Below are 24,545 nucleotides of genomic sequence, written 5' to 3'. Positions count from 1 at the left end.
TCCTTAACCAAGCCAGCATCATCCCTCAGGGACTTGAACTAGCTTGCCTCACTCAGCTGTCCCCCTTTTCAAAGTCCATCATGCTGGTTAGAATCCCTGGAGGCCTGTAGCATCAGGGGAGGTAATCGGAGGCCTCCAGAGCTCCGGGGAGCCCCTGTCCTTGCAGACCAGAGTACGTCTTCACCGTTACTTATCACTAATTCAATTCAGCAGCAGTGGGGCCAGCTCCTCAAGCCCAAGACCCGATGTGAACTTCCAGTGATTCCGTGCTTTTCCTGCCCTGACCCCTTGGTCCCCAGCTACTCTCCCCTCTCCTCTCCGGTATCAGTACTGAATTCCTCGGTTCTTTATTAAGCACACCTCCCTTCTTTTCTCAAACTGGCTTTCCAGAAAGGATCCTTTGAATTCTAAATTGATGCCAGATAATGCTCAAACAATTGCATCAGTTAAGTCAGGTGCGTGGTGGGGGTGGGGGAGATGGGGACAGAGGTCTCAGAGATCCCACAGATTCCTGCACTTGGGAAGTTTACAGCTTAGTGGGGGTAACAGATACAGGAGGAATTTCAGTAGAGAGAGAGAACTTCTCAGATGTAGGCACATCAAGGGCACTGTGGGGGCCCAGAGGCATCAGAGGAGATACCATCACAGGTGAATGCTGAAGACCGGGTCAAAGGCAGCCAGTGCAAAGGAATTCCAAGCAGAAGCAACAGCATGAGCAAAAGCACAGGAGCACAGACAACTCAGGTATCTTATACTTCGGGGCAAAAAACAGAAAGCAAGGAGTGGCCAAAAACAAGACGGGAGAACAAAATAAGGGTAATGTCAAGACGGTCCCCGAATGCCACATCAAGGAGCTCGGACTCGCTTCTCCAGGCAGTCGTGCTCAAATCCTACCCGAGGGTCCATTTTGGAGGGCTGAGCGCGGGCAGACATCGGAGCTCCCACCCTGCAGTCCCCACTGCCACCACGGCACCCACGCCTCACTGCCAGGCCCAGTACAGTGTGAAGAAAAAGTCCTATTGCCCAAAGGCGTGCAACCACTTCTGTACCTGATGGACACGGTCTCGGAGGAAATCAGCACTTCAGGGATGAGGGAGAGGAGGCCCTTGGGGGGTTTCGTCTAATTGGAGGGCGCCCCGGAAACACCCTCTTTCCACAGGCCAGGACGTGGCTGTTTCCTTTTCTGGTTCGATTCTGTGATGAGTAAACAGGTGCTGCTCCCTTTCCTCCTTGCTGGGCCCCACAGTCCCCAGCGGCCCCCCGCGCCCATTCTCTCCAGCCCAGCCTGCAGCCTGCAGGGTCTTAGCGCTCCAGGGACCCTGGATACGACGCTGGTGATTACAGGAATTGGCAGGTCCCACGGTGCTGCTGACCTTGCTGACAAGATCTATCCATTGTAAAGCTTTTCTGGGTCTCCTGGTGTCGGCCATTGCTTACCTCGCTGATTGACAGCACCGTTAAGCCAGTCTCATCTTCCCCTACTGCCAGAGAGCCTGGCTCTTCACGGCTCCACGCCTGCCCCCGCACCCCCCACCCCCCACCCCCGCCCCATCCCTTGGGCAGGTAATGATTACTCCAGTTCTTTTAAGCTCACCACATAAACCAAGTCCTCAGCCCCTAATCATAGTTGCGGCTCAGCCTGACTCCCCCGCCACTCCAGGCTGCCTGGCTGGTGCTGCCTGGGCCCCAAGGAAGGCAGCCTCAGTAAAGCATCCCCCAGCACCCCCAAGGATTCACTGAGCCAGCTGAAGCTTACTTTCTCCGTGGGAGAGCACCCGTCCAGACAGCAACAAACCTTCTGAATGTGCATAGTATCAATAAAAATGTCAGAGGATGCAACCCCCCAATAGACTGAGATTGATTTACTTATAGATTATAATTATGTATTATTGTAATAATCTGTTATGGACATTATTAAATATATACAAGTACAAATTAAAGCAAATGAGTTAAACAATATTTTTTCATGTTTTATTAATGGTACATTTTTGCTCACTAAAAAATGGAAATGTTTTAAGAGGGCTAGAATTAAATATGCCTCACTTAAAAAAATTAATAGACTTTAGGGCGCCTGGGTGGCTCAGTCGGTTAAGCGACTGCCTTCGGCTCAGGTCATGATCCTGGAGTCCCGGGATCGAGTCCCGCATCGGGCTCCCTGCTCGGCAGGGAGTCTGCTTCTCCCTCTGACCCTCCCCCCTCTCGTGCTCTCTGTCTCTCATTCTCTCTCTCTCAAATAAATAAAATCTTAAAAAAAAAAATTAAAAATAAAATAAAATAAAATAAAAAATTAATAGACTTTAGTTTGGGGAGCAGTTTTAGGTTTACAGAAAAATTGAGCAAAAAGTACAAAGAATTCCAATGTACCCGCTCAACACTTTCCCTCCTCAGTGGCCCCTATTAATAACATCTCATATTAGTGTGCCGCATTTTCTATAAAATTATGAGTCACTGTTGATACATTATTATTAACTAAAGTCCATAGTTTACATTAGGGTTCACTCAGTGGTGCACATTCCATGGGCTTTCATAGTGTATAATATGTATCCACAATTATAGTATCATATAGAATAATTTCATTGCCTTAAAAATCCCCTGTGCTCCACCTATTCATCCCTCGCCCCTCCCCTCAACCCCTGGCAGCCATGATCTTTCATCTGCTCTATTATTTTTTAAAACTTTGGTTAACCCTTTGTGGAAAAAGTGGATTTGAGGATCCAGTTCTAAGCCCACGCCTTGCTTTTGAAGCACGTAACTGGCATTGCAGAAGATGAGGCCTCACAAAGGTTAGTGGCTACCGATGGGGAAGGGCAGCAATGGGTGCACTTAGGAAATCACAATTAGCTTTTCAGTCCCATTCACCTGTTACGTAAAGATCTTTATGAAATTTGGCTGGTAAATTTCTCTCCTCCTGAAGTCAATCATTTACTCATACAAGCTTATTAGAAGCTCATGCATTTTATAATTTTAATAAAGGGCCCAGATGCCCCGCTTTCTTCTATAATACTTTGACTGGAAGATTTCAAGCAGATTCAAAATTCCTCTCAAAGTTTTTAAAGTATACAGATATAAGAGTTTTTATAGGTAGTAAAATTGTTTATTTTCTTTAAAACTAAACCACTGGATGATGGAAACATTTCTAAATACCTGTCAGTTTTAGACAGGCTCAGTCAGTTAAACGTCCAACTCTTGATTTCGGCTCAGGTCATGATCTCAGGGTCCTGGGATTGAACTCCGTGTCAGGCTCCATGCTCAGTGGGGAGTCTGCTGGAGATCGTCTCCCCCTCCCTCTGCCCCTCCCCCTACTCTCTCTAATAAATAATCTTAAAAAAAAGATTAAAAAAAAAAACACTCTTGGGCTATTTTAGCAAGCACTCCTGTCACAAAGAGTTGTCTTCCAGATCATATTTTAACAACATCTTCATAAAGCACTTTTTTTAAAAATAAAGAAATTAATCAAATAAATTTAGCCCTTCCTGTCCCCTTCCAGTGTCCCCTGCTTCAGCAGGCTGAAAGCATGAAAACAACCATTCACCGTTGCCCAGATTCCCACAGGGGCTCCTTGTGAATGCAGAAACAGGCCCACCCTAAGTCTTTAGGTTCACCCCATTTCCTGGTTATGGCATTAAGGTTTCACTTCTTCAGCTGCAATGCCTTATCTCCCTGAAGGGAAATTCCTGGATCCTCATTATGGGAGGAGAATGATGTTTGGAAAACCATTTGCCTTTGGATGCACCTAAGGTCTTCATTGGTAACTGAGCTGGTACCTGACCAATAAAGCAAGGTTTAATCATCAGTCAGAGTCATCAGACAGTGTGAGCAGAACAAACATCTTCCATGTCATTAAGTTCATTCCCTGAATAAATAAAACCTACAGTCTGCATGAGCTTCCTGAGACACTTACTCTGGGCCCACCTGCCAGCTACGAATTTAAATCCCTGTACCTTCCTCACTGGCCCAGATGAAAGCTCCTCAGGGGCACCATAAACCAAAAATTGAATCAGATTCCTCTGGAACCATGCTCCCTGCCACCACCCCTCCCTGACTCCTATTCTGGAAACTCAGGATTAAGTAACTGCCTTTTTTTTTTTTTTTAAGATTTTATTAATTCATTTGTCAGAGGGACAGAAAGAGAGATACGCACAGCAGGGGGGAGTGGCAGGCAGAGGGAGAGGGAGAAGCAGGCTCCCCACTGAGCAAGGAGCCCGATGCGGGACTCTATCCCAGGACCCCTGGGATCATGACCTGAGCCGAAGGCAGATGCTTAATGACTGAGCTGCCCAGGCATCCCAAGTAACTGCCTTTCAGTTCCTCTTCTATGTGAAGAGACCATAGTGTCATGTTCCCAGGAAATATCCCATTGGTGAATAGCTGTGCCTGCCCATGCTGGATATTTTCCACTCACCCCTCCAGTCCTGGGGGTGCTGACCTCTATGGGCAAGATGGTGGGTTTCCTTGTCCTATTATGGCTCCTGGCTGGGCTCAGATGATGGGAGGCACCGGCAGGAGAAGCGTAAAGTCAGGGTATTTATTCCTCTAGCGTCACCCCACTGGGTCACTGTGGCTTGGGACCTTGTTCTCCTGAAGGTCACAACTCCTGCCAGGAGCTCTCTCCTGGAACTGAAGCTTTCCTCTCCTGGTTCCGGTTAATATCCACCCCCCCACCCCCGCTTCAGGCTTAGGAGTAGTAATGGCTCCCTGCTCTTTCAGCCTTGGAACATGGCAACATCCCTTGTTCCTCTTCCTAAACATCTCTGTAAATAATTCCTTTATTAGGCTTTCCTATATTATCTCATTTGAAAAGATACCTAATTCCTGATGGCAACTGCCTGCTATACTGGCCAGACAGCAGCTTTGGTGTAAATGCCATTCTTTGGTTCTTGATGTGATACTAGGTCAAAGAGAAAAATGGATGTGAGTAATGGATGCTGTTGTTAACAATAATGATAATCAGCTTCTCTTGCATGCTAGGAGTCCGATACCATGTGTGTTACTTTACACAAGTTAATTCACTTTAACCTACAACACCTTCATGAGGAGACTGGTAGGTGAAGATGATCCCAGTGGCCACTGCCTACTGATATTACCACCCTGTTAACACCCTCTCACTAAGTGTGGACTGGATTTAGCGACTTGCTGCTAATGATTAGAATATGGCAAAGTGACGGCATATCACCTGAACATCATAAGGGTCATATATGACAAACCCGAGGCTAACATCATACTCAATGGTGAAAAGCTAGAAGCTTTTCCTCTAAAATCGGGAACAAGATAAGGATGCCCACCCTGGGCACTTTTATTCAACACAGTACTGAAAGTCCTAGCCCAGCAATCAGAGAAAGAAGAAAAAGGCATCCAATTGCTAAGGAAGAAGTAAAACTGTCAATATCTGCAAATGATATAACACTACATATAGAAAACCAGAAAGACTTCACCAAAAAAATTATCAGAACTAATAAATGAATTCAGTAAAGTTGCAGGATACAAACCAAGTGAATATAAGAAACTAGTTGCATTTCTATACACTAATAATGTACTAGAACAAAGGGAAATTAAGAAAACAATCCTATTTACAGTTGCATCAGTAAGAATAAAATACTTAGGAGTAAATTTAACCAAGGAAATGAAAGACCTATTCTATGAAAAATGCAAGACACTGATAAAAGATGACACAAACAAATGGAAAGACATACTGTGTTCACAGACTGGAAGAATTAATATTGTTAAAATGTCCATACTGCCCAAAGCAAGCAATCTACAGATTCAGTGCAATCCCTATCAAAATACCAATGGCATTTTTCATTGAACTAGCACAAATAATACTAAAATTTATATGGACCCATAAATAATTCCAAATAGCCAAGGCAAACTGAGAAAGAAGAACAGAGCTGAGGTATCACAATCCGGGAGTGGGGGGAGGGGGAGGGACAAGGAGACTGTGCTGAGCCTGGAGCCAGCTGGATCCCATGATCCTGAGATCAGGACCTGAGCCGAAAATAAGAGTTGGATGCTCAACTGACTGAGCCACCCAGGCACACCACAATCCCAGATTTTAAACTATATTACTAAGCTACAGTAATCACAACAGTATGGTACTAACCCCAAAACACACACATAGATCAATACAACAATACAGAGAGCCCAGAAATAAATCCACGCTTATATGGTCAATTACTCTACAACAAAGGAGGCAAGAATATACAAGGGGGAAAAGACAGTATCATCAATAAATGGTGCTGGGAAAACTGGGCCCCTTTCTCACACCATTCACAAAAATGAACTCAAAACGGATTAAAGAGCTAAATGTGGGATCTGAAACCATAAAACTCCTAAAAGAAAACATGGCAGTAAACTCTTAGACATCAGTATTAGCAATATTTTTTTTGGATCTGTCTCTCAGGCAAGGGCAACAACAGCAAAAATAACAAATGGGACTACATCAAACTAAAATGCTTTTGCACAGCAAAGGAAACCATCAACAAAACGAAAAGGCCCCCTACTGAATGGAAGAAGATATTTGCAAATGATCCATCTGATAAGGGATTAGTATGTGAAGAACTTACACAACTCAATACTAAAAAAACAAACAATTCAATGAAAAAAATGGGCAGAGGACCTGAATAGACATTTTTCCAAGAAGACACAGAGATGGCCAACAGACACATGAAAAGTTGCTCCACATCACTAATCATCAGGGAAATGCACATCAGAACCACAATGAAGTATCACTTCACACCCGTCAGAATGGCTATTATCAAAAAGATAAGAAATAATAAGTGTTGACAAGGATGTAGAGAAAAGGGAACCCTTGTGCGCTATTGGTGAGACTATAAATTAGTACAGCCACTGTGGAAAACAGTACGGAGGTTCCTCAAAAAATTAAAAATAGAACTATGGGGGCTCCTGGCAGGCTCAGTCAGTAGAGCCTGTGACTCTTGATCTCAGGGTTCTAAGGTCAAGCTCCATGTAGAGATTACTTAAAAATAAAATCTTAATAAAAATGAAGAACTATGATATGATCCAGCAATTCCACTTCTGGATATTTATCCAAAAAAATCAAAACACTAATTCAAAAAGATGTATGCATCCCTATGTTCATTGTAGCCTTATTTACAATAGCTAAGATATGGCAGCAACTTAAATGTCCATCAAGAGATGAACAGATAAAGAAGATGTGATAGGTACACACACACACACACACACACACGCACGCACACAGGAATATTATTCAGCCCATAAAAAAGAATGGATCTTGCTATCTGTGACAACATGGATGGACCTAGAAAGAATCACGGCAAGTAAAATAAGTCAAATGGAGAAAGACAAATACCATATAATTTCACTTATATGTGGATTCTAAAAAGCAAAACAAACAAAACAGAAGCAGATTCATAAATACAGGAAACAAGTTGGTGGTTGCCAGAGGGTAGAGAGGTAGAGGGACAAGTAAAATAGGTGAAGCGGATTAAGAGGTACACACTTCAGTTTTAAAACAAGTCACAGGGATGTCAAGTACAACACAGGGAATGTAGTTGATGATACTGTAATAACTTCATATGCTGACAGATATTAACTAAGCTTATCGTAATCATTTTATAATGTGTATGTCAAATCACTATGTTGTACACCTGAAGCTAATATAATATTCTATGTCAACTATATTTCTTTTTTTTTTTTTTAAAGATTTTATTTATTTATTCATGAGAGACAGAGAGAGAGAAAGAGGCAGAGGGAGAAGCAGGCTCCCCGCGGAGCAGGGAGCCTGATGCGGGACTCAATCCCAGGACCCTGGGATCATGACCTGAGCCGAAGGCAGACGCTTAACCGACTGAGCTACCCAGGCGTCCCGTCAACTATATTTCAATTAAAAATAAAATAAAGGGGTGCCTGGGTGGCTCGGGCAGTTAGGAGTCTGCCTTCAGCTCAGGCCATGATCTCAGGGTCCTGGAATCAAGCGAGCCCTGTGTAGGGCTCAGTGCTCAGCATGGAGTCTGTTTGTCCCTCTCCTTCCCCCTCTACTCCTCCCCCCCGCCGCCCGCTTGGACTCTCTCTCTCAAATAAATAAAATCTTTAAAAAATAAAAATTAATAAATAAGATTGAAAATAATTAGTAAATTTCCTGTCCCAGACTAAGATTTAAATTTCATCATATTCAACTCTTTAAGTTTTTTTGAAATAAGGTATGGTACAAATAAGCAAAATATTCAGCTTTTAAGAGCTGAGTCTTTTCAGTTCTGGAAACTACTAATTCCATTAGATATGTACTGACTTTGCACTGGATGCAAAGCAGTGGGCAAGGCTTTTCCCTCCCCACGCACACCCTAATTCTCAGTACCATCCCCCGGCCTATCATGGATGTTCCACATAGCATTCCATTTCCTCCCTGCATTAATTCAGAAGAGAGAACCCTAAACATTCAAGGTAATATAGAGCCTTTAACCAGATCTACCTGAACTTCAATAATTCTCTACAAAAATAAATATAATATTTTCTTCTTTTGATATCTGGCACCAAGGATGCTAGTCAATTCAAGCCATTCACACCAACAGAAGCTCAGAGGTGGAATAAACACAGGAAATCAAGTCAAGAGACAGTATGCATAATGTTGGAACAAGGGTGTCAGGGTCAAAATAATATGGGTACACAAGCTGAGTGATCTTCAGCAGGTTTCCTAAGCTCTCCAAGTCACGGTTCCCTCATCTGTAAGATGGGGGAAAATAGCTATTTCACAAAGTTGCTCTGAGAATTAAATGAGACTCTATATGTACAAGGACCCAATCTTGTCATGACATTCATTTATTAAGTGTTAGTAAGTACTAAGAATGTGCCAGGTGCTGGCAACATTGTGATGAACCAGGCAGACAGCTCCCTCCCTCCACATGCCTCTCCCCCCAGATTGGGGCTACCGTCTGGGGGAAGACAAGCATTAAACAAGTACTTACAATACACAAATAATTGCTATAAGAGGAGAAGTTCAAGTCACCATAGCCTAATTTAGAGTTCCAAAAAAATGGAAGCTTATGAAATGGTAAGCAAACCTATGTATTTAATAATATTCTGCTCTGGTAAACTTGTCTTTGTCAATCTCAATGTCCTTCTCTCTCTCTCTCTCTCTTCCTTCTCCTTATTTCCCAGTATCATGACAACATTTCTAGCCTACCTTCATCTTCAAACAGCAATTAGCCATTTTTTTTATTAACTCATTTATATCAAGTGTACATGACTGCAAAGGTTTAGCATAGTACCTCTGCCTGCTACTAACTTCAGTATCTTCATTTTAAGCTACAATTTGGCATTCCCCAAGGGAAGAGTGTATCTGCGATAAAATTTTGTTTTTTTGTTTTGTTTTGTTTTGTTTTATTTATTTGACAGAGAGAGAGAGCGAGAGCAGGAACACAAGCAGGGGGAGTGGGAGAGCGAGAAGCAGGCTTCCCGCTGAGCAAGGAGCCCGATATGGGGCTCAATCCCAGGACCCTGGGACCATGACCTGAGCTGAAGGCAGAGGCTTAACGACTGAGCCACCCAGGCGCCCCTAGGTTTTTGTTTTTTTAATTGAAAACATTTAAAAAACTTTTTCAGCTTCAAATTATTTCAAATTTATAATTAAGTAGCAAAAAGCAGTAAAAAATGTTTCCAGATACACTTTACTCATCTTCCCCAAATGTTACCATTTTACATAACTACAGCCCACTTAATTGAAAATAGAAAATTACCATTGATAAAATATTATTGAGGTTTTGACTTTATTGAGAAAAGTACTGGGGTCTGAGGAGAGAGTCAGAGGCACTATGTACAACTGATCACTGGCTTCATGGGTGATTTAAAACAGCAGACAATTCAGCTTTCCATCTATTTTGGGCTTCCAATGATGGAATGATGGGAGGGGGCATGTATATTACCTTCCTAATTTCCTTTTGTGCATACTAATGCTAAAATTTATGTGGATTTTTGAAAGACATAAACTCGAGAGTTCTTTTTCCAGCAAGTATTTAATCGATTCCCTATAAGGTCCCAGGAACTCTGCTGAACTTGGGGGAATCAAAGATCTGATTCCTGTTCTGCTTGGGTCACTACCGCACTCATCTTTGGAGGAATAATCACATTTAATCTTTACAACAATCCCTAGGAGGTAAGAACTGCTGTTATGCCTGTTTTGTTTTTTTTTTTAAAGATTTTATTTATTTGACAGAGAGACAGCGAGAGCAGGAACACAAGCAGGGCGAGTGGGAGAGGGAGAAGCAGTCTTCCTGCAGAGTGGGGAGCCCACGCAGGGCTCGATCCCAGGACCCCGGGATCATGACCTGAGCCGAAGGCAGACGCTTAATGACTGAGCCACCCAGGCGACCCTGCTATGCCTGTTTGACTGAAGCCAAAAATAAGGCTCAGAGACCTAGCAAGGAGACCAGACAGCTTCTCTGCTTAACTTCCACACCATGCTGCGATGAGTGCTACTGATATGTTTTCAAGTCTGGAACAGTATGTTGATATATGAAATCACCTGCCCTGCTTTTATATAAAACATAACATGGGCATACTACCATAGAAATGGCTTAGAAAGAAAAGCAACTATACAATAAACCTTAAAAAGATGGGTACATTTAGGAACAAAAGTTTGTCATTTGGAAGGGTTTAGAACTTACCAAACGTTTTTCCAGAAGGGCTGTTGTCCCTGTTAAGAGCAGGTCAGGATACAAATGTGCACATGGGAATGGTATAAAAGAGACAGCTTCAAGTCATGGATCAACAATCTCCTCAGCCTAGGACGTCAATACTCTAGTGCACATATTCCCACCTTTTCTGCTTTTATTCATAAGGGATAGACAGCCTTGGAATTTTAGCATATGATTAAGTGGTTATTATACTGATCATACCTTGTTGTTGTTTTCAAACGCACCCCGTTCTAGTAGCTGTGTCATCATGGTGAGTGTTAACTTTTCTTTAGGTCCTGGGGCTTTCAGAGCTGGTCCGAGCCTGGTAATGAGAGTTAGCTTTGGCAATGGAGTAGAACCTTCCCTTTCTCCAAATGTTTGCTGTGATCGTGCGGTATCTGAGGACGTGGGTGGCTGACAGATCCATGCCTACTTAGAGGCAAAACTACTCAAAGAACCCCGCCCGTTTTGTGGGGAGGAATGGCATCTCCCCACGGGAAGGGCGGCACTGTTGTCCCCACACCGTGGACGGGGAGACAGATGCACATGCACGTGGGCTTCTGTGGGTTGCACTCCATTTTGAAGTTCATTTTTAAAATGAATTTGAATTTAAGGTGTCTCAAAGCTGGGCCCCCTCTTTTGAGAACAGAGGAGAGGGCGACGGGAAAAGGCTTTCCCTCGGGTGGGACAGGAGGCGCCCCAGCGGCGGGAAGCTGCAGAGGAAGCAGTGTTTGGGGAAAGGGCCCTCGGGCGTACACACCTTCCAGATCCCGCTCCTCTGCAGATGCTCGTCCTGGACCCCACGGCCGCGTGCCTTCACCGCGCAGGGGAGGGGACGGAGGAACCCACAAGCCCCAGCCTCCTAGCACTCCACTCGCGCCACGCTTCTCTGGGGGGAGCCGGGGCTGCGGGGCGCAGAGCCTCGGAGGCAGGCGGGGCGGGCACGGCGCCCGGAGGAGAGCGCCAAGGGCCGGCGGCGGCCTCGCGGCGCGTCCACATGTGGCGGGGCCGCAGGGGGGAGGGGGGGACGGGGAGCCGAGGGGGAGGGTTTTCATCTCCGCGAAGTTCCCGGATGGTCGCAGCCTCCCGGCGCTGAGCGTTTTTCCTGCCCGGCCGGCTCAGCCCTACGGCCCCGAGGGAAGTTTCCCAGAAGAAAATGCCCGGCACGCCGCGGGGCCCTGGAGCCGCCCGGAACCGCTGCGCGGTAAGGGCCGCGCCGCCGCCGCCGCCGCCGCCTCGGGCGCGACCGGAGCCCGGGGGCTTAGCGCGGCGCCGCGGGAGACCCCAGCGGCCGCCGGGGACGCCGGGGAGGGGCAGGGCTCGACGGCGGGGTGGGGAGCGCCGCGCAGCCGCGGGCGGGGGCGCCCGGGGACGTCGCGGCTGCGTCGGCGGCGGGCGGTGGGCGCGGGCGCGCGGGCGAGGCGGGGCGGGGGGGGAAGGGGCCGCGCACGGCGGGGCCCCGGACGCGGGCGCCTCCCCCTGGGCTCAGCAGACCCGGGGCCGCCCGCGGGACTCGGGACCCGCTGCCGCCGTAGTTCCCCGAAGCAGGGGCTTCGCGGGTATGCGCTGGAGCCGCAGCTACAGCCCCCGACTCGGCGGATGGGGACTTTGCGGCATCCCCGGGCCAGTTCTCGCCCAGGAACCGCCTCGCTTTCTTCGCTGGGGAAATCGAGCCCATCCCGCAACGCGGCTTCCCAAACTAGGCTCCCGCCTGCAGACTGCTGCTCGCTCTCTGGTCGGGGTAGATGCGCGCGTTAGATGTGCGCGTTGACCTTAGAGGCACTTCCAGTCCCCGTCAGCGCTTTTCCCCCAGCCCGGGGCCTTTCCCGAACTTTCCGGGCAGCCTCACTTCAGTCTCATTCCCCCTTCCTTTTTCTACTAACGCATTTTTTCCAAAAAAGAACTGTTGAAGAAAGTTGCAAGCGTAAGAGAAACCAGCTGACCCAGTCAAGGCGACCCAAATCTTTGGAGTCTACTTAAAAAACGGGTGTTTAGTTAGACTTTCAACTCTTTGAGATTAGCAAAGGGTGTGTCTGTGTCAGCCAGGTCTTCTGGTCCTGCGTTATCCCAGAGAAACATTCGCTCCTGCGCCACGGTCCCCTGGCTTTCTTATTTCTTCGGGAAGCCTATCAAGTTGTTAGCAGTGACTGGGTGGACTTAGTCCCTTTTTCTGAAAATTACGTGTCACTACTGTTCCCTGGATAGTCACTGGACCCCACCCCCAATCGCTGGCCCTGTACAGCCCCAGACTCCGGGCGATGCAGCCGCGGAGCCCCTGGACACAGTCCCGCCCTGGGTGGGTTTTCTTTTGCCAGTTTCCCAAGACAATTTCAAAACGATACTGTAGCTTCACTTTGAGTCATTGGCCTATTTTTCCTCCTCAAAAATGCCTTTTCTTATAATGGATAAAATAATCAGAAGGAAGTTTTTTGCTTTTTGTTTTACTTGGTATAAATTACCTTTTGACTTTCGAGATGAGAGAGCCCCATACGCCATCAGCATGTTGCGTCTTAACCCCTCCTTACAGTGCTTCTGCCTTCCGCTCTTGCCGTGTACCTTTACCTGGCTGTCATCCCCATAAGGTTGAGTTTCTCAGGAACCAAACCTCCGTTCATCTATCTGTAGGAGCCCATTACCTGTTATGGAAGTGTGCAGACTAGACTCTGCAGCTGTTATTAAACATTTTAGTCCCATCATCTTCTTCTTGGGACCTACCCAACCATGCCATCACTTTGACTCCCTAGGAAGCACATAAACTCTTTTGGGTTTGTGGGGCACCTGGGTGGCTCATTCAGTTCAGTGTCCAACTCTTGATACGGGCTCAGGTCCTGATCTCACCATCCTGAGGTCCTGAGTTCGAGCCCAGTGTGGGGCTCCACACTGGGCATGGAGTCTACTTAAAAAAACAATAGTTTTGGGTTTGTGTGATGCAGAGCAAAGGGATTTGTAAGCAAAGTAAGATCAAATTCTGGGACATTTACAATGAGATTATTTCCAACTAGAGAGATTCATGCCTTCCTCCATTTGCTTGTTCACTTCAATTAAGACAATTAAGTCTCTAGTGGGCGTTCAACAACTTGCTTGTGCTGTTAGGCATATCATAGAACTTGAGACTCATTTATCTCATCCAAGGAATGGGGTTGACAGCGTTTGCTTTTTGCCCATAACATGATGTGAGGATCAGGTGGGGTGATGGAGTTCAAAACAGCAAAAGCAGCACAGCACAAGGCATCAGGGGGCCACCCAGACACCACGCAAGGTGTAGCATCCCAATAAAAGCGCGATAAAGAGCTGAAGTGGTGAGGGGGAGGAGGTAGTGAGTGAAGAGAAGTTGGTCTGCTCTTATCTTTCAGATTGACTGTCTCAGGTGCTCTGGCCAGGGCTGAGTGGGAAGAGTTCATTCCTGAGTCTGTGTCACTGTCTGATATTTCAGGGTGTTCTTAACTATGGTTGTAATTTTAGGAAATAGTTTCTGCAGAGTACACCAGGAGAACAAAACTAAAGAAAAGCACCTTTTCTTTGTTGCTATAACCTGGTTTGTTTTTTAAGTATTTCATATTCAGGATTCTTTTTTTTTTTTTAAGATTTTATTTATTTATTTGAGAGAGAGAGAATGAGAGAGAGAGAACACATGAGAGGGGATAGGGTCAGAGGACAAAGCAGACTCCCTGCTGAGCAGGGAGCCTGATGCGGGACTCGATCCAGGGACTCCAGGATCATGACCTGAGCCGAAGGCAGTCGCTTAACCAACTGAGCCACCCAGGCGCCCTCATATTCAGGATTCTGTCTCCCAGAGCCGTGGTCTTCCTGAAACCTGCCCTCCAACAAGGTCTACCAAATTCCATTATGATTTCCACACAGAGGTCTCTCTGCCACTGTGTCCCAGGAGCCCGCAATGAGGCCAAGTGTTGGAAGGTTGGTAGGCGTGGCCTTGAGAATAGCCAGGACCCACATCTGTGAGGCAGGTCTCATATGGACTCCAGCCCGATACTCATTTGGCATGGAGGGTCCCTGCTAGGGGTCGCTGCTGTGGCCTGTGCGTGCTGTGTGTGGCAGAGTGGGAGGCATTGCTCAGAAAGAGGTGGGAGTTTGCCCCTGAACGCTTACCTTCTGGTAGAGATGAGCCAGGTTTCAAACAGTGGAATGCAAAGCAGAATGTGGTAAAGAAGGTAAAAAAGATACAGATCAAATGCAAGGAATTTAGAGGAGAGTGAAATTACTTCCACCTGGAGGGAGTCAGTCTTTCACTCGTTTGTCCATTTAACAAATATTTGTGAGGTGTCTACTAAGGGCCAGGCATAGGAGGAGGAGTGGGCCCGTTCACACTGCGTTCCACCTTCACTGCTCCAGTGAGGAACGGTTCCAGTCCCAGCTCCCTGCTACAAATGAATACTTCCTCCCTCAGCCTCATTGTATCACCCAGCCCAATATTTGTCGATTGTTCCTCACCCTGCAGGGATTACTGTCAGGTCAGAATAATTCTGGCCCTTGAATACTTTGGAATAGTTAAAAACTCTGGTCACACCAAAGCCCCCCGAATACCTTCAGTTAGTTGAGTAATGCTGTTCTCTTTGTGTTCACTTTGACTAGTATTGAGGTATGCTGGTCCTTAGCCATGGGTGTGACTAGAAAGAAGCTTATAAAAGGCTTGATTCTGTAAATCTGTGTGAGGCCCGGAAATCTATTATTTGAGAACACCCCCCCCCCCCGTAATACTGATGTGCTACTAGGTGCAGAGTCCCCTAAAGGTGAAAGCATGGGTCAGGAAGTTGGGCAGATCTTGCTTCCCGTCCCATTCCTGTCTTTTGCAAGTTCTTTAACCTCTGTTTCTTGGCCTTTAAAATGAGAGTGACTACCTCTTCCTACAGGGTTGTTGTGAGGGTCCGATGAAGTCATGGATGTGGATTGCTTAGCCCATTTTCCAGGACAGTACTGCTGCTTGGTATTTGTGGGCCATTATGATTACTTTTATCAATGTTAGTATATACCAAACATAGTTGGTATTCGTCTTTTCAAATGGAAATTCAAGAAGAGCCTACACTGAGGAACAGCCTTTTATATACAATAACATATGATAATCCCTTGGTGGTCTGTAGTTGAGTGTTTCACCCCAACTGTATTCTCTTACCAACTGGAGAAGGAGGAATCTCACAGAGAGGAAGCTCAGTTTTGGGGTCGACCAGCCTTACACAATCAGGCCTACTCTGCGGAGGTTATCAGGGCAGATACAGGGTGGAAAAGCAAAGGCAAGACCTGCTATACCTTCCGCCATGGCCCCGTGGCACCAGGAAGTGGCATGTTGTGACGTGATGGGGGCCATTACCAATGTGGGGCTGACCCGTGGATTAGACTGCCTGCCCAGGCCAGGCTGCTTTGCTCACAGGTATAGCACCTAAGCCCGTGGGGTGGGAGTGCCCCTGCTTTTGTGTTTTCCTTTGGCCCAGGATCAGGAAGCGTGGTTCCTGGGAAGCATACTTAGCATTACAGTCTTCAGGTCCATCGTAAACACTTGCTGAGAAGTCAAAAATAGGTTTTGCTAATACTCAGTAAAAGAGGAATGTAGCTAAAATAGACAGAAGATGCAATTACCCACAATTTTCATTAGTTTAGAAGCGTCGGTAAACATAGTTTGTATTGTAAAAACAAGTTGCTGTGGTGTTATAGAACATTTTAGCATTACTTACTATGGATATAGTTTTTTCTCTTCTAGTAAGCCATCTTTCCAGTATAACACAATTTCTGCTTTTTAATTTTCTTTTATCTCTTAGTTATATTAAGGGAATCAAATTCTGCAAAGCTTTCTATGATCTAGCCTAGGCTTTAAAAAAAAATCTTTCCTTCCTTCTGTTCTTCCTTCTTGTCTTCTTTCCACTCTCCCTCCCTCTTTCACTTGCTTTCTTTAATGTTACCACTTACTATGTGTCATTTAATTGAATCATTTAGTAGCTACACAACCCTGTGAGGTACGTTCTGCTTAGATATGTGGAACCGGAGGCTGAGAGAAGTTAAGTAACTTGCCCAAGGTCACACAGCTAGTGACAGAGTGTGTATTCAGACCTGCGCCATTCAGATTCCAAACTCTGCACTTATGACCCTTCATTTCACCTTCATTAATTATATACTACTTTGCGTTTGGTGGGCTCCAGCTTAACTATTCTTTTCCATTCCCAGCTGTATGCTTTTGCGTTGCCATTTCTTCTCCGCACTGCCCCTTCTCTTCACCTGATGTTGAATCCTATAGATGCCTCACCTTGGCCTCGAATACTTGTTAAGAAAAATAATAGACTGCTAATAGTCAATAAAAGGAGACTATCCTAAAATAGTGAAGAGACCCAATCACCTATGAATTTCCCTAGTTTAGTAGCTTCGATAAACATGGTTCACATTGTGAAAACAGGCTTCTTAACAAGAACCGTGAGCTGATTCCTGCCTCTTCTAGTAAATTCCTGTAGCTGTTTGTTTGGGCCTCACCTGTGGCTTGGAAGCCACTCTATCTCGTATTGCAGTCACACGTGTGTCTCTCTTCCCTCAATAGATTGTAAATTCTTTCAGGACAATAACTCTTTAAAAAAATAATTTTCTATTCCCTCAGAAATAGTAGGTTCTTGTATAGTAGGCTTTCAATAATGTTTGTTGAATGGTGGTTTATTTCTGCCACTCTGGTTGTAAGATTTGAGATGAGTAAATTTTTCATAAAGGCAAAGTAGATCTTGATGTTTTACTGAAGATTATGTGGTCTCTGAAGATGGTAAGAAACAGATTTCATCTTAAGAGTACTCCTTCACCATGATTGGTATGTATCCTATGATGTTATTTTTTATTCATATACATAATTACCTTTAAATGCTGTATACTTTTATGTCTTCTAAATTGAACGGTAATAATCCAATAATAAAGGAATGGGATTTTGAATTCTTATGGGGAAGGTGGGAATTACTGTAAAACCTAAGAAGTGATATTTGCTGGTCTAATACCTGTATCTGGGTCACTTTGACATCAGTGAAGGTTGGGATTCTCCCACCCACGGATTTTCTATCTTTGTCTTTGGACTAAGAGGTGCTACGCAACCTGATAAAGAAGTTTAAGCAAAATTGCAGGATACCAACCTCCCTGTAAACTACCACAGATTTCTTTGTATTTGGGAGATAGTTCTCTCAGATAAGGGGTGTCTGCAAGAGAAAGGAGTGAATGGTGAATAAAATGGAAAATTTAGAGGCAGCTAGTTTCCTGGGACAGTGGAGTCCATTACAACTTAAAAGTTTATTTTTATTTATTTTCTATTTTCTTACATAGGCAATACATACTCCATTTAATATATGTATCTGTATAGGTTTACATTATTTAAATATATTTTTTCTTTCATAAGCAATACTTGATTCCTTTAAGTATGTGTAATATGTACACCTTACCTCATTATAACAGCTAAACACAGTTGGTTACATTTCTCCAATTCTCCTTCTTCTACCCCCCAGCATCTACTTACATATTTAAGACTGTGTTACATGGATATTGTTTGTATTTTGCTTGTTTTACCCTTTTGGTATTTCTTGGACATACTACTGTATTCTCTCTTTTTTAATATTTTTACATAATCTCTACACCCACTCACAACTCTGAGATCAAGAATCACACACTCTTCAGACTGAGCCAGCCAAGCACCCCACTACTACTATATTCTTAACAGCCGCATAGCATTCTGCTGTAGCAAGATATACATATAACGTGATTAGTGCATTATTGTTGTCCAAGGTTACCCATTAGAGTTTGTACTGCCAGTTCAATGACCATCGGCTCACCTGTTGGCTCTTGCTAATGATGCCAAACAATTAATCCATTGAGTCAAGCCAAACAACCAGTCATTCACTGACAGAATAAATATAGTCATTTAGCTGGCATACACAGACCAAATGGGCAGTTGGTTGAATTTCTTGCTTTTCAACCACTTGTGTCTCCCCAACCCATTTCTGAAACCTTCCATGCATTTTTCTGTAGACATATGCAGGAGATTATGTCTGTTGACTGAAGAATTTAGGCCTGAGAAGGATCAAGAGAGAAATCTGGCCGCATCTTAGAGTGTTGCAATGTTGAAATGTTGAACATGTTACCAAGTAATATTTCAGGAAACCCCTCCCCTCCCCCAGCAGAATAGATTTTGAAAGTAGAGAACCTTCAGACCTTAGAGAAGATCTTAAGAAAACATGTACCCTAGCTATTTTTTCTCTGAAAATGTAAACAGTGAGACCAGTGTCTTAACCACAGTAGTCTTGTGTTATGGGGATGGATATTTAGATAATGGAGACAGTCAGATCGGCCTGAGATATAAGAGAGTAAAATGGGCCGTTCCTGAACGGCCCCTGTCATAAGCAGCACAAGTATGTGCTGAGGGAGGGACTTTCAGGAAGGACCCTGGTGATGCATTTGAGAGAGAAAGGGGTGGAGAGGGAGAATGAGAGAAAGCCCTTTGCTTTCCTAGATCCCAGAAGGCAGGCTGAGGGACACTAAAACAAGATTTCAGATGGTACTGAAATTTCTAATTCAGTTTTTGAGGGCCTAGAAAAAGGCAAAGTAGTTGAAGGCCTTTTAAAACCCTTTTAAAAAATAGTATAGCAATTTAAGCAGTTCCTATTCTTATGTATGAGAGCCAGAATTTACCATGCATGGGTTAAGAAATAACCTAAAGCGGGCGCCTGGGTGGCTCAGTTGGTTAAGCGACTGCCTTCGGCTCAGGTCATGATCCTGGAGTCCTGGGATTGAGTCCCACATCGGGCTCCCTGCTCAGCGGGGGGTCTGCTTCCTCCTCTGCCCTCTTCCCTCTCGTGCTCTCTGTCTCTCATTCTCTTTCTCTCAAATAAATAAATAAAATCTTTAAAAAAAAAAAAAGAAGTAACCTAAAGCGTCAGTTTAAAAATCAGGTTTTGTGAGTAAAACTTCACACTGTTCTTTTCCCTAGCGTTTTAGCACTGTTTAAAAAAAAAAAAAAAGCCACACATTTTATCTGAGATAAATTCAGAAATTAGATTGTGGTTAAAATTAAGGCAAATCTTTTTTTTTTTTTTTATAGTGTAGTGTTTCTTTTTTCTTTTTTTTTTTTTTAAGATTTTTATTTATTTATTTGAGAGAGAAAGAGAATGAGAGACAGAGAGCATGAGAGGGAGGAGGGTCAGAGGGAGAAGCAGACCCCCTGCCGAGCAGGGAGCCCGATGCGGGACTCGATCCCGGGACTCCAGGATCATGACCTGAGCCGAAGGCAGTCGCTTAACCAACTGAGCCACCCAGGCGCCCAAAATTAAGGCAAATCTTGAGTGACATTTTATAAGTTGTTGGAGCTAGAACCTCATTAACTAAACATCTCTCCCCCTTAATCTTCTCTTTTTTGATGAGGAACTGGGAGAAGTAAAGGGAAGTAAAGGAAAAAAATCGGTTAAAGGACTGTGTGATGATTTTTATGGTATTATTTTAACCATAAAATTCCTTTCTGTATGGAAGTTCTGTATGTATCATCTCTACTTTGCTGTGATGAAACAATATGTCTCATAGAGCTAAGAAGAACCACCAGACCAAGTGTTCAGTCCTTGTAGTTCAGTCTTTGCTTCTTTGTTTGAAAGAACAAAAATGTGATTCTATCACTTTTTAAAAATTAAATTGTAGTTTTCACTTTGTTCAGATTACGAAAGTATTATGTGGTTGCTATAAAGAAGACAAAAAAGGAAGAAGTGTGTAAAGAAAACGTTAATTTTTCTCTTATCGCTCTCAAATTCCAACTCCTCAAGGTAATCAGTATTCTCAGTTCAGGATGCACCCTTCCTCAACTTTCTCTTTGTTTATATAACTATATACAAATACAAATGCCCATATTTTTTTCTATTAAAAAGAGAAACATACACATTAGGCCACAAGATTTTTTTTGAGATGCAGTTGACATATAACATTGTGTAAGTGTAAGCTGTACAATGTGCTGATTTGATACAGTTGTATGTTGTAATATGATTACCACCATAGCTTAACACCTCCAACACTGTTACATTATTATCATTTCTCTTTTATGGTGAGAACATTTAAGACTTCAAGTATATAATTTCAGATATCATAAGTCCACTATTGTTAACTGTAATCACAATGCTATGCATTAGATTCCTAGAACTTACTCATCTAATTCCAAGTTTGTACCCTTTAGCCAACATTTCCCCATTACCCCCACCCCCAGTTCCTGGTAACCACCACTCTACTCTCTGTTTCTACAAGTTTGGCTTTTTTAGATTCCACACATAAGCAAGATCATAACGGCACTTGTCTTTCTCTGTCTTAATTATTTCACTTAGCATAATACCCTCAAGGTCCGTCCATCTTGTCACAAATGGTAGGATGTCCTTCTTTCTCTTGGCTGAATAATAAATACTCCATTGTGTATATATACCCCATCATTATCCACTCACCTACCAATGGACACTTAGCTTGTTTCCAGAGCTTGGCAATTGTGAATAATGCTGTGGTGAACATGGGGGTGCAGATATCTTTTCAAGATCCACAGATTTTTTCAACATAACAAAACATCATAGACATTCTCTCCAAATTAAAAAACTCATTTAAAAAAATTTAAAAATTTAAAAATGTAAAAAATAATAAACTCATTTATATCATGGCTGCTTAATATTCCATAATTTACACGTTCAGTTTGTTTCAAGTTTTGTGCTACAGCAACAGTTTTTCTCTGAACATCCGTGTGCATTAATTTGAACATGCTAACATACAGAAGCTTTTATTTTTGTCTGTCAGAGTCCCCAAAGTGGTATTACTTTCCAAAAGTTGTAATAATTCACAGTTTCACTAACACTATTTGAAAATATCTGTTTCCCCATATCCTTGCCAGCATAATTTATTTTAGAAATATAACTTTCTAATCTCTTTTTCCTGTTTTGTTTCAAATGATTTCATTAGGGAGCACTTGTCACTATCTTTAAAAAAAAAAAAAGACACATTCATTTGAATTATTCATGTCTTGTCTTTTCCTTCATTTTCCAAAGTGCATATGATTTGTCTTCTAGAGCTGGAGGAGAAAAACTTGAGCCTAAGCTCGCTGAACTTAATCATTCTGTATTGAAATGAAACAAAACACTTGATTTCTCTTTATAGTAAAGTAAATATAGACTTCTCAGTCCCAATTTTCTCCTTCTAAAAGTATATTATTTAAGAAATTGTCTCAGGAAATATAAATGTCTTAATAAAAACAAATTTATAAAATACAAAGATGTGAAATTTTAAAGGACCTTTAAGCTTGCACAGCTAACTGGGTTTCCCTCTGGAGTCCAGAAGTCTGAAGACAAAGGTTCTTTGAGAGCGTTAGTTATAAGTTCTACTGGATTACATCAAGAGGAAAAAGTGAATCACAGCAGATAGGAATTTAAACCTGGAGCGTTGTTGAAAGCCCCTTCCCTGTTGCTCCTGCTTGTTTTTCTGGGAGGTGGGACTAGATTCCACTTCTGTTCTTATAGTTGCTGAGTTCATTATAAAATTATTTGTATATAACTCCAGCAGTACATTGGTTAATCAGAAACATCTGTACAACTGGATTCGTTTATATGAACAGAATAACTAAATCAATCAGCAGAATTTCTTGTATTTGGGTAGGTCGGGCCAACATTGTGTAGTCCAGAATAATAACAGTGCTTTGTAGCTAACCTGACACAGATGGCAAAAAGATTGTGTCTGGGCAGCAGAAGTTGGAAGTGAAACTGAAGAAATCCTGTGAGTCCTTAATAGCTGCCTTAATTAAGTTTTACTCTGTTTTTAATGTTTGTGTTTTAAAAGCTCAGATGCTTCAGAAAGGGATGTCCTGTTTTAAAAAAGAGCACATCAGAGTCATACCTTCAAAGGACGGAGTCTCCCGAATGAGGCTGAATTGTCCAGATCAGAATCTCCTGAAAGATAAGTTTGTATGTTCTTCCAAACTGCCACATAGCTGCAACAAGCCAAGGGCCTCATGCTGGGAAAACGCCGTGGACCAGAGAGGCGAACGGACATGTCTGACTAGAGGGAGCTAAATTGGGCAGAGGACATGAGTTCCCAAGAGACACTGAGGCTGGAGTCCTGATCTGACATAGCCAGAGTAGTTCCTCAGGGTGGTGTGTCCTTGTGCAGAGCTCCGGAGGCCCACAGGAGTTGAGCAGGTTCACAGAACACAGCCCAGTTCATCTGGCTCTCGAGGTCAGTCTTACTGGAGACTCAGGAGGTCTGATAAGAACAGGGAAGTCTCTAGATCCTGAGTCTCCATGTGTGGCCCAGCCCTGAGGGACCCTGAACTCTCCATCACTTAAAAATCCGAGTCATCCTCAAGGCCAGAAGCCCACTGACCCCAAAGAGCCAGAATCCTAAGGTGGGATTGGGTTCCTAGTGCATGGCTGGCCTTCTGTAGGGCTAACCTTGGTAGGCAGCTGCATTAGTTTTTAGCCAGTGAGTGGTGAATACTGAGGGAGAATAGTCCCCCCGGGGAATTGGCAGCTTTTTTTTCTCTTGCTTTATACCATAGCTTCAGCACTGGGATTTGCAAATGTTCCCATCTTCTTGGGGCCATCCTACGCTGATACTGAGAGGCTGGAGTCTTACTGGAGCCTCTCAGTATCAGCATAGGGGCACATGGCCCCTCTCCTCTACCTTCATGCTGCCCCTGCATTTAGATGCCATCAATCCTCAGAGACAGTGTGGACTCTTGAAAATTAAGTCGCTTTCAGGTTAAATCCTGATATCAACCAGCTCATTTATTTAATGCCTTTTGCACTGGATCCTCTGCGAAAAGTAGAGTGGAAAAGTGGAGAGAGCAGAAGGGTAGGAGCGCCACACATGTATTCCAGTTCCGGCTTTGCTGCCAGTAGTCATGTGACCTTGACAACAATAAAACACTGTGTGGAAGGAGAGTGGAGAAATCTGCAGGAATGAGGAGCTTGCGGCTAGGAGGATGTTTGCAATGCCTGGGATGGGGCACATGGTGTCTCCAAATCGGGCACTGACTAAATAGTGCAGTTGTTAACATTTTAACCCATCAGTCAGAGATCTGATGACTCTGAAATGTCACCTTGCCTGTTTTTGACTAAGTATTTGATAAATAAATGAGAGAAGTGTATGTCTGTCACATCTCTCATTTAGCTAAAATAGCATACGTGTGTGTGTGTGTAGTATATAAAATCAAATTCTACTTCGGCAAACTCACTGAGTTCTTTGTCCTTGAATCTCATTGGATGCTTGCTGAAGAAAGAGCATTCGCTATTCCCCTGAGGTTTTCTTTGTACCGTTATTTGTGGAGATGGGATTTAGCTGGATGCTGTCCAGGTGTGCCTAGCAGAACTTGTCTTATTTATAGTCACTGAAAATCACATTACCTCCCTAGATGCATACACACACCCATTATATTGACGCTTATTCTCTATTAGTGCACACATGGTCATAACCCTGAAACCACCTGTCCTCGCCATCTACTACACACGAGTGCATGCACGCACACACACACACGTGCACATACATCATTTGCTTACTCTTTTTAAGGAGTACTTCACTGTAACCAGGAGCACCAATTCCAAACTTTACTGGGAAGGTCCATTGCTGGAGTTTTCTATGCATCAGCCTTCACGGATTTTTGGAAGGCAGAGGCTGTTGCCTACTATTGTGCTTTTTGTGCAGTCTTAGACAGAACACCATACAAGGGTGTCTATAAGTGCATGCTTTGGAGGGTGTTCACTGTGATAGTGATGATTCCTGGGAACGGATAAATATACCCATGTGGGGCTTCACCTCCAGAGTTCTGCCATGATCATTGGTCGGTGGCTGTGACCACTGCTGGTTGAGTTTCTTGTTTGTATTTCTTACTCGTGGTCTGAGGAACAACATGTTGCTATTTTGGCTCAGAGGCAG

The 24,545-nt window shown here is 43.9% G+C and overlaps 2 protein-coding genes across 25 annotated transcripts in view; one reads left to right on the top strand and one right to left on the bottom strand.

The window, feature by feature from the left end:
* Positions 1 to 11,701, bottom strand: part of LOC123839207 (cleavage and polyadenylation specificity factor subunit 7-like) — a 129,125-nt gene extending 117,424 nt beyond the window's left edge. For 7 of the 22 annotated variants that reach the window (XR_010410202.1, XR_010410208.1, XR_010410204.1 and 4 more), the window contains exons 1-2: positions 11,407 to 11,673; positions 10,869 to 10,968 (exon numbers count right to left, since the gene is read on the bottom strand). Coding sequence is in view for 1 of the 22 variants with exons in the window: in XM_064586732.1 (XP_064442802.1) it covers positions 11,407 to 11,701 (295 nt within the window). In the remaining 21 variants the exon portion in view is untranslated. Of the gene's footprint in view, positions 1 to 10,868; positions 10,969 to 11,406 lie in introns of all 22 variants that reach the window. The other 15 variants (XR_010410198.1, XR_010410200.1, XR_010410199.1 and 12 more) reach the window with 10 other exon arrangements.
* Positions 11,702 to 11,708: 7 nt separating this feature from the next.
* Positions 11,709 to 24,545, top strand: part of WIPF1 (WAS/WASL interacting protein family member 1) — a 119,158-nt gene continuing 106,321 nt past the window's right edge. For 2 of the 3 annotated variants that reach the window (XM_064586731.1, XM_045868552.2), the window contains exon 1: positions 11,710 to 11,850. The gene's annotated coding sequence lies outside the window, so the exon portion shown is untranslated. Of the gene's footprint in view, positions 11,851 to 24,545 lie in introns of all 3 variants that reach the window. The other variant, XM_064586729.1, reaches the window with a different exon arrangement.

Source organism: Mirounga angustirostris, unplaced genomic scaffold, assembly GCF_029215605.1.
Source record: "Mirounga angustirostris isolate CCGP_5_RB_7025 unplaced genomic scaffold, mMirAng1.0.hap1 SCAF_3, whole genome shotgun sequence".
Lineage (NCBI taxonomy): Eukaryota > Metazoa > Chordata > Mammalia > Carnivora > Phocidae > Mirounga > Mirounga angustirostris.
The sequence above is the reverse complement of the archived record's forward strand: the minus strand, read 5'-3'. Positions and strand labels throughout refer to the sequence as shown.